The 15,715-nt window shown below is 39.1% G+C and overlaps 1 protein-coding gene and 1 long non-coding RNA gene across 12 annotated transcripts in view; one reads left to right on the top strand and one right to left on the bottom strand.

The window, feature by feature from the left end:
- Window positions 1-15,715, bottom strand: part of DIDO1 (death inducer-obliterator 1) — a 67,147-nt gene that overhangs the window by 11,289 nt on the left and 40,143 nt on the right. For 8 of the 9 annotated variants that reach the window (XM_081867429.1, XM_081867434.1, XM_081867428.1 and 5 more), the window contains 9 exons: window positions 10,464-10,944; window positions 9,718-9,877; window positions 9,068-9,184; window positions 8,814-8,921; window positions 7,727-7,862; window positions 6,889-7,435; window positions 5,805-5,958; window positions 3,293-3,382; window positions 1,979-2,174 (listed from right to left, as the gene is read on the bottom strand). In XM_081867429.1, coding sequence (XP_081723555.1) covers window positions 1,979-2,174; window positions 3,293-3,382; window positions 5,805-5,958; window positions 6,889-7,435; window positions 7,727-7,862; window positions 8,814-8,921; window positions 9,068-9,184; window positions 9,718-9,877; window positions 10,464-10,944 — 1,989 coding nt within the window. Of the gene's footprint in view, window positions 1-307; window positions 472-1,978; window positions 2,175-3,292; window positions 3,383-5,804; window positions 5,959-6,888; window positions 7,436-7,726; window positions 7,863-8,813; window positions 8,922-9,067; window positions 9,185-9,717; window positions 9,878-10,463; window positions 10,945-15,715 lie in introns of those variants that run through there. The other variant, XM_081867435.1, reaches the window with a different exon arrangement.
- Window positions 1-15,715, top strand: part of LOC309345158 — a 50,049-nt gene that overhangs the window by 15,474 nt on the left and 18,860 nt on the right. The window contains exons 4-8 of one of the 3 annotated variants that reach the window (XR_014158025.1): window positions 5,095-5,290; window positions 7,307-7,442; window positions 9,097-9,208; window positions 10,955-11,035; window positions 14,628-14,744. This is a non-coding gene — a long non-coding RNA (uncharacterized lncRNA). The remainder of the gene's footprint in view (window positions 1-5,094; window positions 5,291-7,306; window positions 7,443-9,096; window positions 9,209-10,954; window positions 11,036-14,627; window positions 14,745-15,715) is intronic. The other 2 variants (XR_014158023.1, XR_014158024.1) reach the window with 2 other exon arrangements.

Below are 15,715 nucleotides of genomic sequence, written 5' to 3'. Positions count from 1 at the left end.
CCTAGCAGGTGTCACTATAAAATAAGACTTATTTTACTAACTAGACCGAGTCCAATACATGGTTACAGCCACTAAAACATCTGAATTGAAAGAGACAATGACCACTTTGCACAAAATACATTTTATTAAGATCATGTAATAAGAGCAGTAAATTTCATTAAAATAAATGGATAGCAGATTTTATACCTCTCCCCGTACATGTCCGCGTATACTGAGACGGTTCTAATAGGCTTCATGTATATGACTCACCTCAAAACACACACAGAAAATTATGATTTGGACCGTTTCCTCTATTTATTTTTTTAAAAAACCTGTTGATAGAAGTATGTGTATGCTGTCATCAAGGAGGATTATGATGGGGGTGCTTTCAAACAAATTTCACATGCTTTCTGAGTTGTCACAACCCTATTAGAAGACTTCTCTTCCCCTGAACATTTAACTAGGCCTTCAGAATCAAGAGCAACGTGGAATCTGAAAAAATGCTTCAGGCAGTCCATATTTTGAAATAGTGGTTGTTTTTTCAGATTCAAGTAGTTTGAAATAAGGTTCTTTGTTTATAGGATTTTAGAGTGTGCCCTATGTTAGTATGGTTTTCAGACGGTGCTCTAGGGATGCTTGGGTTTATCAAAAGCTTATGAGGAGTTCCTTAAATGACTGGTACGGTTTCAAGGAAGTTAGTTTGCCATAACCAAACCATGAAATGCACAGTTGTGGGGAAGTGTCAGATTTTTACAACTTCTATGTTGTAATCTCAGTTCCAACAGGCTGACAGCTATGCCTAATAGGCCTGTAAACTGAGTATGTGCCCTAGACTTTTCCTGAGAATCCTCAGCAATATACACAAATGGAAAGGGGTTGAAGTTCAAGATTCAAAGTTACAAGAAATACTACTTTAGATACAAAAGGAGAAAACCTCAATTTTCTCTCCCCTACCCAGCTTGTTTGCCACAAACTAAAGAGACTGGATGAAAGTCTTTTTTTCCAGTCAAAATGGAAATTTCTTGTGATTTATCCTGGAGCCGAAGAGAATTTCCTTACAAGCATATGTGCAGTATTGTGTGATTATTTATTCAGAAGGACAACATACATAAATAGCAGGGTGATCTCTTAAGAGTGCAGAAGCTCAGGAATATAGTATTGAAATAAACCTTATTTCTAATCAGTTCTGACTAATTAGTATGCCGTATCTGTTTGATTAAAAACTAATTTAGATAGAAAAACAGCATTCCCTCTAGAAATAAGACAGAGACTGTGGTTCTCTTCCCTGGGGCAATGAATCTATCAGTGTCAAGACAGCTGATGGACTAGTGTGTAACTACACCTTATTTATGTGTGTGTCTCTTTCAGCTATGAAAGCTTGAGTTCCTTGGGACATTCCTCACACCACTGGGCGAGCTCAGTGTTGAAATCTTGAGATCTTGTGAGTTTTTGATTGTAGGAGTTCAAGTACACCTATAATATAGTCTGGAAATGACAATCTTACCTTTCAACGTCAATGATGTTCCGTGGGCTTTCTGTGTTTGCTTCTGTTCAAAGATGCTGACCACTTCTGCTCATTTGGAGCATGTCATGTTGCGTACCAATATTTTAAAACTTAACTAACCTCCCTGTGCCTTTTTAAAAGATCAAAGTTCTTGTGGTTATGTCTCCCAATTTCCCAAACTATGATTTTTATATAGCAGGCACGTCCAACTTCCAGTAGACTGCGATCTATTAAAAAATGGCAGTGAGCTACCCATTGGACTGACCAGAGTTGTTGAGCTTTTGTTGGGAAAGCATCAAAGTTGTTGAGCTTTGGGGGGAGGGGGCATGATCCCGCGATCGACCAGGGACATACCGCAATCAACCAGTATATAGTGCTTTTCCTTTCTACATTTATCCAACTGAAGTGTGTTTTATGAATGATGTCTGGTATGGTATTTATAGTTGTAACATAGAAGGGCAGCAGTATTTGGGTTTCCTACAATTCATTGCTTACCTGGTCCCTCAAAGGGTAAAAGTTTGGATGGAATAGGATCCTTTGCACTGAGAGGAATCAAATAGAGGTCCTTGACATGTCTGTTGTTATTAGCAACAACACCAAATCGGCCACGACTGCTAAAATAGGAGTACAGAGAAATGTAGGAAGGCACCTCCTCTTCTGTTGCAGGATGGAAGCGGATCAAACATAGTTCCTATAATACAAAAATATAAAGGAAAAATACCAACCTATTGCTAAATAAATAGCAAGTGAGGGCAACATGGCATCAATGCACTTCACTTTTGAAGTAATAATTTCAGAATTATTCTTATTCAATTTCTATACCGTCCTTCATCTAAGGATCACAAGGTAGTTTACAAAAATGCATACCATAATAACAAACAGAAACAACAACACCCCCCCCTCCACATAAAGTTTTAAAAGCCATAAATTGTATAATTAGCCAAAGGCCTGGGAAAAGAGGAATGTTTTTGCCTGGCACTAAAAGATAGGTAATGAAGGCACCAGGTTAGCCTTCTTGGGGATAGCATTCCACAAACAGGGAGCCACTGCAGAAAGGGCCCACTCCCGTATGGCCACTATCTGGACCTCTCTTGGAGGAGCACATGAAGAAGGGCCTCAGACACTGATTGCAGGGTCTGCAGCAGTAAATATAGAGTTATGTTGGTGATCCAAAAGATGGTGCAGCTTTAAAAAAATGCCTTATTTCACTGCCATCAAATAAGCAAAGATTATGTAAAATTAATTATCAATATAATTTTACTTTACATTATTTAAGGTTGCTGAATTTTTCGTTATTAAAACACTTTTAGGGTTAGATCTAGTAAGGATTCTTACTATGATGGTTCACAGGAAGTCAGTGATAATTTATGCTGTGCTAGAAACTGAAATGTTACTAACACAGAACTGGTTGGGGCAGGGAAGAAGTGGTGAGAGTATACGGAAGGGAAGTAATAGCCAGGAGGAAAAGCCATTATAGTATTTTGCTTGTCTTAAAGAATTTCAGATGCAAATTACTGACAAGAATCCAAACTGCTGCTGGGGTGCAGGTGGGTAGGAACAATTTTATCTTTCTATTTTGATGAATAGGCCTGCATGCCATGTTTAAAAAAGAAGTCTCCTTCACATTTCAAAAGAGGCGTGTGAAAAACATTAGAAGTTGCTGCTGTACCATAAATTCAAGCCAGCAGTGTCTTCCTCCGTTGGGTAGAAGAACTTAGTTGTATAGTTCACTGGATCCCATCCACAATTATTATTTCAAATAAAGTTCATTTCTTTCACCATTACCCAAACAGGATTTTTTAAAAGTACCTTTGACACAGATGATTTCAGTTTGCCAATATAATCCCATACTGTCTTCGGTGAGATCCTCCCTCCAATATGAATTGTATCAGGTAAATCCTAGATAAGAAGCATTACATAATGTGAGAAGAGGGCAGTTTGAGGGCAAAGTATATTGCCCCACACCTTCCAGTAAATAGAATTATACCAACAGAATATAAGACACCCCCATATAGCTCCCTATTTTTGCAGCAACAACCAATCACCAGTCCACCCTTGGCACTATCCGTGTATAAGACGCCCCCTAATTTTTGACATTTTTTTAAAAGCCTAGTCTTATACATGGAAAAATATGGTATATAGTGATTTTACCATTATGTTCACAATTCTGTTCATCCTTCCACTTTCAAACTGCTAGCAGAAAACAGTCCCCTTTTAATTCCACAAACCACAGCTCATTTTGAGGTTGTTCATATGTTCCTTTCTGAATCTGCTATGAGAGGGAGCACATCTCACACTTGGGTACCCCTACTATAGTTTCTTATCTGGGAATGAAGAAAAAGGTCTGACACTGTAGTAGGATGTTGCTTTTATTTACATGCTCTGTCCACATCAAGGGGGATAGGTGCCACAAGATCTTGGGAACTGATGAACGCAGTATTTGTATGGGTCAAACATGACTTTTTGTACAAGGAAAATGAGCTGGAAAGGCTGGCTATTGGTGTGCTAAGAACCTGAGGCTCGCTCCCTCTCATATTAGGCTCAGACAGTAACACCTGAGCACTGTGAGAGATAGCTTTTACATAAAGAAGTAATACTTTTGTACTTTAAAGCTACAAAAAGTTCTTAAATATATAATTATTTTGAAAATTGTGACAAAACATTCCTAGCCTATTTTCATAGAGTAAAAAATTGTCACTAAAACATGCTGTTGAGGCACAATGTGTTTATATTTATAAAGCTGTCTTATCTATAGTTGAAGGGGCAAACATATTTCTATTTGTTTGCATTAACCACAGTTTGTCTCAGAATTCAGCATATAAACATTGCTACTATATCATATTCATAGCCCACTGAGCCTAAGATCGTAACATACTTGTTTTCCAAACTAGGAGGAAAAGGGTTATTCTTACATCCATAAGTTTAGGAGTCTTCCTATCCCTGCTTCAAAACACAGGAAGAAAGATACACTAATTCCACTGACAGAATTTGTTGGTGCACAGGAATCAAAATTCCAAGCACCCTGTTCATATTGACCATAAAAGGAGCACATTTAGGCTAAATAAAAGAGTTGAATACACAGGAAAGATATACAACTGTTTCAGCTACTGTTCTACTCCCCACCCTCCCACCAGTTCTTACACAAAGCAGAGCAATAAGTGAAATCTATTTGAATGTATGCAAGAAACAAGGTGGCTTTTCCTCAAATAATGGAATTTATGAACAGTTTGCAGTTGTTGGTTTGACACTTGATAATCAACTACACCGAACTTCCTTCCTATGTTTCTTTTTCTTTTTTGGGTTTAATACAGGAAACTGGGAGGTCACTGAATATTGCAGTCATCCCATGACAGTGGCAATCATCACTTAGTTAACAGTGTCACACTTCCTGGTTACTGTTCACTGTGTGTTCAGTTATTACAGATCACTGCTTCTTACCATCAGATCAAAATGAAAATCAAGAGTGTGATTAACAGAAAATGATAAACAGTGCCTTATCAGTTACTGATATGAAGTATTAATACTAAAAATGGAATATCCAGCATGCCATTTCAGTGCTACTATTTTCCCCTTACAGTGGTACCTCCTGTTACAAACTTAATTCATTCCAGAGGTCCGTTCGTAACCGGAAACCGCTCATAACATGAGGCTTGCTTTCGCTAATGGCACCTCCCGCTGTTGCCGCGCCACCGGAGTGTGACTTCCGCTCACATCCCAGGGCAAAGTTCACAATAAGGGGCATCTACTTCCGGGTTAGCGGAGCGCGCAACCCGAAGCATTCACAAGGGGAACGGTATGTAACACGAGGTACCATTGTACTTACAGATCACCAAAACTATTTTATTATTTTTAAAATAAATTGCTGTCCTATACAATAGAGGCGGTGACCATTTTAGGTGCATCCAATTGACGCACAATCACCGACGCATGGTCTTTTTGGACCCAGAAGAAGACAGAATGGGAACATAATGGGGCAGGGGCTGCTTATCCGTGTTCCGCTGACACACGCAGGGGCTGGGAACAGAATCCCTGCATGAAATGGTTGCCAAGTCAATGTACACATTATCTATGTCCGATTTCTTATGCTACACTGCTACATTATTTGCAGTCAGGCCACTGTCTGAACAGTGAGTTATTAAAACTCAGACCTAAATGAAATTTGAAAATGTTAATAGGGCAATTTGCTTAGCTTTCAAGCTATCACGTTGAGTAAACATGATAACATATTATATAGCTAACCTCTTACCGCAAAGCAAATTTAGTTAGAAATATGATTTTAGATATAGTTTACAAAGAAAGCACAAGCACTTCAAAGTCGCACCTCACTGAGGTAGTCAAAGGATCCAGAGACAGGGTAAGCTTTGGTGACAAACTTGGCCACGCTTTGCATGTTGATAAAGCCTTTCCATATGGTGTTAAGGCGAGAGAGAAAGACGGATGTATCTGCTTCTTGAGGGGACCGTATCTCCGACATACTGCAAAACAGAAAACCCAGGAGGGAGAATTGCGTCAAGTGTGGCTCTACAAATTGTATCTCTACAAATGCCCCTCCATCCCAGGCAACCCAAATATTTTTCAAATTCCACATCAAATGATCCTAAATCTTATGAAATATACTTTTAGTAAATTAAATTAATGGGCTAGAAATCAATTTTTGAGACTTCCAGCACATTCAGTGGAAGGCTAGTGATCACAAAAGACGGACCATTAATTTGCTAACCCATGAATAGAATTCCTGTTATTATTAGGGATTGAGTTGATATTGTGAGACTTGTGACTGATTCTCTTTTGCATGAAAGAGTGGGTCAAGCATGGAGAGACACTGAAGTTCATAAACCTGCCTTGAGTGAAGGCAGTGTGTGACCCCACGTTCCCCAGTTCTTACAAACACTGGCTCCTCCTGTGCATCACTGCTACTAGAGGTTGAGAAGCGTGCTACATGAGAAAATACATCTTGGCAAATCTTCAAAGTATGCAGTGGTAGTAAAAAATCCTCCTGTTCATGGCTTTGCTGTCCTTTCCTCCTAGTGGCTTCTGCGAGATTAGCACTAGTTATCTCTCCTTCACATCTTGAGGAGAGGCAAAGAATGATCCCTCACTGTCACTTAGCATCAGAGTACTTGCAGAGCAATGGCAGCAAGGGGGTTTGGTCTGAGCTTTTCTCCTCCTTGCACAATTGGGGGTCAGCAAGGAGCTACCTGCTGGGAGGGGGGGAACCTAGCCATGCCCATTAACTTGCCCACCCACCTTGCTCCCCATTTTACTTACTGTGGGAAGCTTTCTTCCTTAGAAGGAATCTGAAGGCTCCCCCTGCACCTAGATACACACACACCATTGGGTTGCATGGTCCCCTTTGCACAATACCGCAGGCCTAGTGACCCGCTTGCAGACTGACACACACATACCTAACATTTAGGGATGGTTGAGCTGCCAAGTATCTTGGGTCCGATGACGAGGATGGCTTCGTTAATATTGATTTTGGAGCTGCTACAGTATTTCTGGATATTTCTGGTTTACTTTCCCCTACAGAACCTTTGTCAGATGCCGGGTTGGGATGCAATGCAGAAGTCACAGTAGAAGCAGAGGTTGACAAAGTGCTCATGGCTGTTCTGGGATCCTTCCCAGAGACTGTCACAGTAGTGATAACACCGCCAGCATAAGATGTGGGGTAGGGAGAGCTCTCATTGGGTAGAGAAGATAATGGATTGCTTTGTCCTTGTGTTAAAGGAATGTAAGCTTTTTCTATGCTTGGCTGAGAAACTACTTCAGCTACAGATTCAACAACAGGTTCTGCAGCAGTCTCCATTTCCTCTTCTTTTGCAGCCTCCACTTCATCTGTTGGTGTTGAGCTTTCAAATTTTGACTTCATTTCTGGCTTTGGTTCCGCCTTCTTAACAGAGGACGATTTTAGTTTCTTTGAAGCTGGTTCTTCATCAGATGCTGACATCTGACCTAAATGGTAAAAAAAAAGGTAACTTGTAGCATTGTGAGTCTGTGCCATTTCATGGACATGGTGCTCTATTTCCCTTGGAGACAGGGAAATCACTTCTTGCTTGTTGCTGTTTTAATTTATAGAAGCAAAAAGTTTATTTTACTGCAAGAAGAAAGTCTGGCCATTTGTATAATTGAGGCTCCAGCCAGATTTCAGTTTACTCAGAACAGAAGTGATATGGTAATTTAAATTTCTGCTTTGCATTTCTACCACATGGGTGTTCACACAACCTTGGTAATCCATGTGCATACCTGTACAGATTTTGCAGTTCAGGTCAAAAAGATGGGCTCGGTGTTGACTTGTTGTGTCCTGTAACATACTGCTGAAAACATCAAGAATTGGAGCGCTGCTTTTCTCAGGAGCTGCTCGATCTGCCTCTTGCTGCTCCTAAAAAGGAATTGAGGCAATGGTATGATTTGCTGGTATCAGGCTCATTTCAACTATACACATGCAAATTCCTGTAGATATGCACCGATTTGAAACCAAACATCCACAGCTCAAAAAAATAAATAAAGCAATTGATATTACTAAAATCTAACATAACTTGACCTTTCAACAAGTGCAAGCTCATATGCAGAAAGAGATCCTTTTAAGGTTTGCGTAAATTAATTACTGGCACCACAGGTTTCGACAGCACCCAAGTGGGAAAACAGAAAGTGTGCTGGTCCCCTGTCTTGGGCAAATTAATTAATGTACGGGCAACAACCGATTGACATTCACACACGTGTGCATCGTGGTGACCCAGAAGTGGCAGGAAAAGGGGGTGGGAACAAGCTTGTGTGTGCTCCGCCCTCATGCACAATGACCCAAAACACAGCCACGCACAAATCAGGGGTTGCCTCTTTATCATTGGTCTCTTTGCAATAGGAACCATGCCAAAGCAACATTCCAGGTAATAGGCAGTGTACTACAGTGTACAGTGGTGGGTGGGCTATTGGTTTGGTTTGTTCTTGTTTTCATCATATTCATTGTGGTTTTATTCTATATTTTATGCTGTGAACCATCCTGAGATCTTTTGATGAAGGGCAGTATACAAATTTAATATAATCATCATCATCATCATCATCATCATCATCATCATCATCAATACTGTGTACATGTACCTCAGAATAAATATAGAGTACTGCAGGAATTGTGCAGCGTGTGTGTAAGCTGCTATAGAGCATTACTGGATTGTGCCCTCTAAAATAAAAAAAGGCAAGCAAGCAGATAAACTATACTTGAGATCTTAAAACATGACATTTTAAATTATACAATATCTTCATGTAAAGAACTAAATTTTGGTAAATGGTCTATATAATTAATTGTAAACCAGTGACATGAGTGGCTTATACTTACATCTGAATCAGACACTGGTGGGGAATCTTCCATATTAGCATCTGGGATGGGTTCTTGTTTTACAGCAGATTTCTTGTTTTCAAAAGATTTACGTCTAGCTGCCATTACCTATGAAAACAATAATGTGATTTGTATACACACACAAAGTCAGTGAACTAGACTTTAATCATTAATCTGTAGTCAATTACCACATCAGCTAGAATTGCTCATCAATCATCCTTACATAATAAACAGCACAAAATTTTATTGCTTACTGCTTTGACTGGCTTTTCTTTCCATGTAGATAGCTCTTTGGATACGAGTTCTTCTGGCTTCATTCTTACAAGCCTTGACAAAGGAAGGTCTTCCCTAAGAACACGATGGAAAAGTCCCTAAAGAGAGAGGAGTGATTCGAGGTGAGCAGTAACTACTTACACAACTAGCAAATGAGAATCTTCCAATAGGCAAGTAAATGCTGTCATCCAGTTCATGAATTCCTTCTAAAAGGTCTTACGTGTAAACAGAATGAAATATTTAAAATGCATTTTTTTAAAAATATTGCCAGGTTAGCAAAATATTAAGAGTCTATAACATAATTTGAAGCACGTCTGTATCAGGAATGGGCACAAACAATAGCTGTGACTGAGCATTCCACAGGCATTTTCTCCACATGCAGAATTTTATATATCTCTATCATATTCCCTTGCCTCTTTTCTAAACCAAAAAGCCCCAAGCTTGTTAGCTTTAGCCATTCATGCTTCGAAAGCCCCCTACCCCAATAAAATTTACAATCCTCTTGATTGTAAAGAAATCTCAAAGCAGTTTACAAAAAGAGCTATAAAATAAATGATGCAGTCAAATCAAAGGCTGTCCACGTAAAAAAAAAAAGGCTGTTGAGAAGTCATTCATTCGCTTTCATACAAACCTGATTTTTAGGGTCCTTCAGATTGAACATAATGCTGCGATATTTACTCTTATACCGATTGTCTGTAGCCTGGAATAAATTAAACATCTCCTTTTCAATGTTCAGTGCAATCTTTCCCACCTCACTCTCTGTCATAGCCAGATCATCACTATCATTTACTCTGCCAAAAGAAAGAGTTAGGAAAGAAAGAAAAGGGGGTCAAAAATGACAGCACTGCTAAGTAGCTTGATCTATCTATATGCAGGAAGAATCTTCTATGACTTAAGTCTCAAAAATGGCCTACTTAATTCAAGGATGAATTTTCCTTCTTTGATTCCCACTATCCACTGCTGCAACATCCTCTGAATATCATGTACTCAGGAGGATTGTTCTGCTGCTTAAAGTACTAATGATAGTTTGGGAAAACTGGTGATGAGCACATGCATTTATATTGGAGAGTGCTTATCTGTTTTGTGAATACCATGTTTTTTTTTATAAAAAATCTAGTTTTCAAGAAAGTAAGATTGCCTTTGGGGCCTTCTATTCTTGTTTAAAACCTTCAAGAAATGTTGACATTTACTAAGGTATTTCCTTCTCAGTCAAAAATATTCACAACTATTTTAGCACTAAACTTATTTCAGATACATTATCTAAAGTGCTATGAAAGGTGAGAAGAGATGAATATCACTGTTCATGCAGCATTACAACTAATGATTATCCTAAACTATACAGATTATTTGCACAGAGCAAGTGCACTTAGTGCCTACCTTTTCCACAATATCTCCTTAAGGGATCTCCGTATATTTTGGCGAATCTGAGAGTTAGGCTGCGATTGACTAGCACTTGCAGATTTTGCTTGTGTAGCTGAGGAAGTTGTTGAAGAAGCAGAGGACACCATGGGCTTCCTGAGTCCTCCACCAATGCTTGAAGAGGAAATTGTTTTTTTATAAACTGAGGATGTACCATAGGACAAAGGTGAAGGCTTTGATGATGACACATTGCTTGATGTAGGTGGACCAGAAGAAAGTGAAGATTTCTTAGGTATCACCCCTTTGAAACCTGCGGCAGAGTATTTAATTGGATGCTTAGAACTAGTAAACGTAGAGGGTTTCTTTAAGGGTGGATTTCTGTTTTGAGTAGACACTGCAGAAGTGGGTTGAGACGCTGCAGTAGTTGACACAACCATTTTCTTTGATGCTACTGAAGATTCAGCTGGCTTATCCTCATTCTTACGTTCCTCTTTCTGTGCTGTTAACAGGAACAAAACACAATAAATTATATTTTTTTCAACAGGTGCTGCAAAGATTCAACAAGAGAAACGATCCAGTAAGCCAAACATGTGCGTAATTCTTTTAATGAAAATAAAGAGATTAAAGAAGATCAATTTAGGCTAGATTATGGACAAACAATATTTGTTGTTTAAATCTATCTTGTAGAAATGATAGAAACCTATATTGGTTTTATGAAGAAGGTGCCTTATTTTTGTACAAATTGATTTGACACAATAAACTTACAAGACACAGGGAGAGATGGGCTGTGCCCATGATGCAAATGTATCATGCACAATGAATCAGGCCCAAAGTTTACCAACAGGAAAGGGTACAATCTCATAAGGAGAGAAAACATATCAAAAAGAAAGCTATTTCAAATACGTGTTTTTAACACTTTTAAAACAAAAGTAAACCCATCTTCAAAGATTGCACACATGAGCTAACGTTAAGCTAACACATATACAAAACAGCAAGTATAAGGCTCAGGCATACAAGCTGTTTTTTAAGGAAAAGAAAGAATATGCACTTTCTAAATCATGCAAACAATTCTAACATTTATTATACTTTTATCAGATATGTTGAATTATCAGTGTGAAGTAATGGTCACAACACATCAAAACAAGTACTTAAGCTGAACGTTTCAGAAGAGCACTCATTAGAATAGCATCTGATTAAACAAAGATGACTTTATTGCATCTCTCCCCATTTCAACTGAAACACTTTAGAATTCTGCTTGTAACATCATGTGAATTATTGCATCGTAAGATCAGCTTTCATTCCTACCTGTATATGTGTGGCCGCAATGAACCACAACTTTCCTAGCATTTCAACACATGCTCAGTAAGAAACTTGTAGGATTGTAACATACTATGCTATTCACAAGTGTTTTCTGTAAATAAGTGCCTCCCTCGAAAACAAACACTTGCATTAAAATGAAATTGCAAGGTTTAGTTCTATTTAAACTATAGAAACTAAGGTATCTAGATATATAGATGCACATGTGAAATAACTCACATTCAAAAGAAAAATAACCTCTATTAACAATGGAATAGATCTGGACAATGGCTGGAATGAGGAACAGTATAACACTCGTTAACAGAAGGAATGTAGTGTGAACTGTTTGTTATTATGCAGTTTTCAGTCATCATTTTTGAAGCAGCATCTTAAAATATAGGCCGTAATTTTGGTAGCTGAAAACCACACTTGCTAAAAATCTCTAAATAGACATCTGAATCCTATTCTCATTAGAGGTATTTATATATGATCTCTGAAGTAACATTGAATGAGAGATCTGCTGTTTTAGAAATTCATTAGGTATCATGTACTCACGTTCAGTGTGTTCTTTCCATCACGCAGCATATAGCAATATACTTGTAGTTATTCCAAGATAAACCATCTTTGTGGCTTTTGTTGCAGCTACCTCTGCAAAGTGCTGCTATCTTGAGCAAATGAGTTTATGTAAACTACTACATTAGGAGTAAAACTTTGCATTCATTAATGTTTAGCATACTGGATGGGATCAGAGTCCAACCACATCAGATAATTCAAAATACTCACGGTGAGCTAGTGTTCTGACCACTCGATCAAGTCGGTGTATCTATATGTATGATAGCATTGTGAATGGCATGGCACTTATTGCCAGACTGAGAAGAGACCTGGAAATGAAGAGCCACTGATGTTTGCATTTGCGATTAGGCTGTTTCATGTGATTTAGTTGAAATAAGTGAATAAATACTCCTGTTGAAGAGAATACTATGCCCTTACTATAAATAGTTCTTTACAGAGGTTCAAGAGCAATAGGAGATAAGCACAATAATCTTGATGTTTATACTATAATGTTTATACTTCTGAAAAATTATACAGAACTCACTTTTCAGAAAGGAATATTTAACCACAGAAATGTTTTGTAATCTAAGATTGTTACCTTGCCTTTCTTTAGCAGTAAAAGCTTTTGTGTAAGGACACCAACTGGATACAACCCATAGAGTTACACACACAACTATGTGTGTTCCAAGGTCGGCTTGTGGCAGCAGCACAGCACAAACCGTTGACACTGAGTTAGCATTCTGACCATGGCATCCCATACTAAATAACCACATGGCAGAACAGTGGTCCAATAAAACCAGGTTGCTAGAAAGACAAATTCTAATGCCTATGGTTCCAAGTTAAAACTCAAATCTTTAGCATTTAAATAATTTTAATTTAGAGTTTCGAAACTTGCAAGTTACGTTTCATATGGAGACAATAAAAATATGTACTTCATTATACTATAATGTTGACTTTTTACACCTATTAAAGTTTAGTTTCGCACAATATTTTTGATTTAGCACACAAATAGATTCAGAAACAGATAACTTGTTCACTCATTGCAATTAGGCTTCTTAAGATTGGAGATGCAGCATCTGATGTGTTCATCCCAGTTATTCAAGTTTTCCTTTTGATACTTGTACATAATTTGCTCTTCCCAAATCCCTGTCCCCTCCATGCTTCAAAGCCAATTGTAGCTGCCCCGTTGGAACTCCTAGTAGTCTCTTTTCCTAATCTACACAAATCACTAAGTGTTCACCTTATCCCCAGGGATGCTCCTCCACGAGGATTCCTTTGAGGAATCTGATCACCCTGCTTTTTATCATTACTCGTTTTTGCAATAAATTAGAATCTGGCAATAGCACAGAGCAAACACAGGACTCTATGTACTTGCTAATTCTGGAAAAGCTCAGAATATATCATTTGGCGTAAACTGCAGCATTCTGAAAAGCCCAGCTCTTTTTATTTTTAAATCAAGTTTCTGTACCTTATTGTTGATACACCTTAAATCATGTGGACAATGCACCCTTGACAAAAAATGTTTTGCCTTTTTATAATTGAGTAATACTGGGAGCCACTTTGGACAGTTTGCTGTGGGAAAGTGGCATATAAACTAGACACCTCTGATGTCTAGTGTGGGAGAAGTGGGTGTTTGGCATAGGGTCTCACTGAAACATAACTCTGCTCTTACGCACAAACTGGTTTGAAGAATGGCTGGTGGTTGCCAGCCAGAAGGTTGGTGGTTTGAGCCAACCAAGGGACAGCTATGATCAGGATTCCTGCACTGCAGGGGGTTGGACTAGATGACCCTTGAGGTCCCTTCCAACTCTGCAGCTCTGTGATGCCAAGTTATAAAACATATACAGAAAATGTTAGATAAGAACATTCAGGAAATGCTTTTTGGCTTGCCTTCTTATAAACAAAAGATCCTGAGATGCTCTTTTGTGTAACGAGTGTTCTCTTATAGAAGAGACACAGATTCTCCCAAGGGCTGCAGTAAGTTCTCTCAGGAAATGCAGGATTAAGACTTTAATTTTTTTTCAAATGGCTATGGTACTTTTTTGCTACTGAAACTTGCATTTAGTTTAAGTTGTTGGTTTTACATCTGAAAAGTTAACAAGATCTAACCTCTTCTTATTTTTTCCATTTTAGCGGTTGAACACTGACAGCCTGAAAAATACTGGCATATCTGCAAAAGCCACTATGCAAATGATTAGACACAACAGGAGGCATTTGCCGCACAGTAGCAAGCTTTCTGTTTTCTTCAGCTGTAGCATAAACAAATCTACCAAAGCAATTGGGAGTTGAAGTAACTAAGAACCTAGTTTTTCACTCTTTCATTTTAACCTCCAGGTAACTGACCATGCCAGCAATGTCCGTTCTGGCTGTGAAGGGTGGAAGAGTTGTGAGGAATTTACAGCAGCCACAGAGTGACAACACACTATGGGCTTCCCTGCTTATGCATACAAAGTAAGGTATTAATTCAATTTCTTGCCTGCCCTTCTTCATAAGTTCCCGGGGGTTATTTGGCATTCTGAAGCACATGTATTTCATCATAAAAAACCACCCACCCAGCCTGTCAAGATGTGTTGAGAAATTCCTGCAGTCTATGAATACAAGGGCCCGTACTAGTTTTACTGTGTTTTTATGTAGTATCAAACCCTTCCCCTGAAAGTAACTCCAATGCTACATTTTAAGAATGAGGGCTGAAGTGTGTGGTCTGGAATCGCCTGATGCAGAATTGCTGAAGTGAAGATGATGTAAACCTTTTTAGTCTCTTGACCAGGAGACCCCTGAAGGCCCCATATAAGGAAAGGGCAAGAAAAACACTACCGGAGGCAGGGATCCAGCTTTAGGGAGATAAAATCGCCTAAGAACCCAAGAGCAACAGATGAGCAAATGCTGAGAAAGGATACCTGATTCGAGAGCAGACTATAGACAGCCAAACATAAAATCCCAACATGCATACTTGGCCTGATTTTTCTGCCTTCTTTTCTCCTGTTACTGCCCATACTTGTGCATTGCCACAGCAACGTACATATTTTGTGTCTTGGAGGATAAGAGCGGGACAGAGAAAAACAAACAAGCTGTATCCTCAGGCGCCACACACGAGAAAAACACTTCAGAACAGATGGGGTCTCAAATTGCCTGCAGGCTTGTTGTGCTCCCATTCGTGAAATGGGGGCTGGGGGCTTTGAAAACAAGTATAATTGCAGAGCTGCAGTCCAGGGCAGGGGCGCAGAGAAAACGGCTGCAACAGATGTCAGCCCTGATCTGTTGTTTGTGGGCAGGAAGCTTTGAGGCCTTGAAGGTGAAGAGGGAATATCAACAGCGATAGCACAGTAGCTGCATGACAATCGTATTGGTAGCTCCCCAAGTGCCCGACTAAGCAGCTACCTGGAGACACGGCTAGCTGCTACTGTAAGGGGGACTCCATCCTA

This window comes from Podarcis erhardii (assembly GCF_964252035.2).
Source record: "Podarcis erhardii genome assembly, chromosome: 6".
NCBI lineage: Eukaryota > Metazoa > Chordata > Lepidosauria > Squamata > Lacertidae > Podarcis > Podarcis erhardii.
The sequence above is the reverse complement of the archived record's forward strand: the minus strand, read 5'-3'. Positions and strand labels throughout refer to the sequence as shown.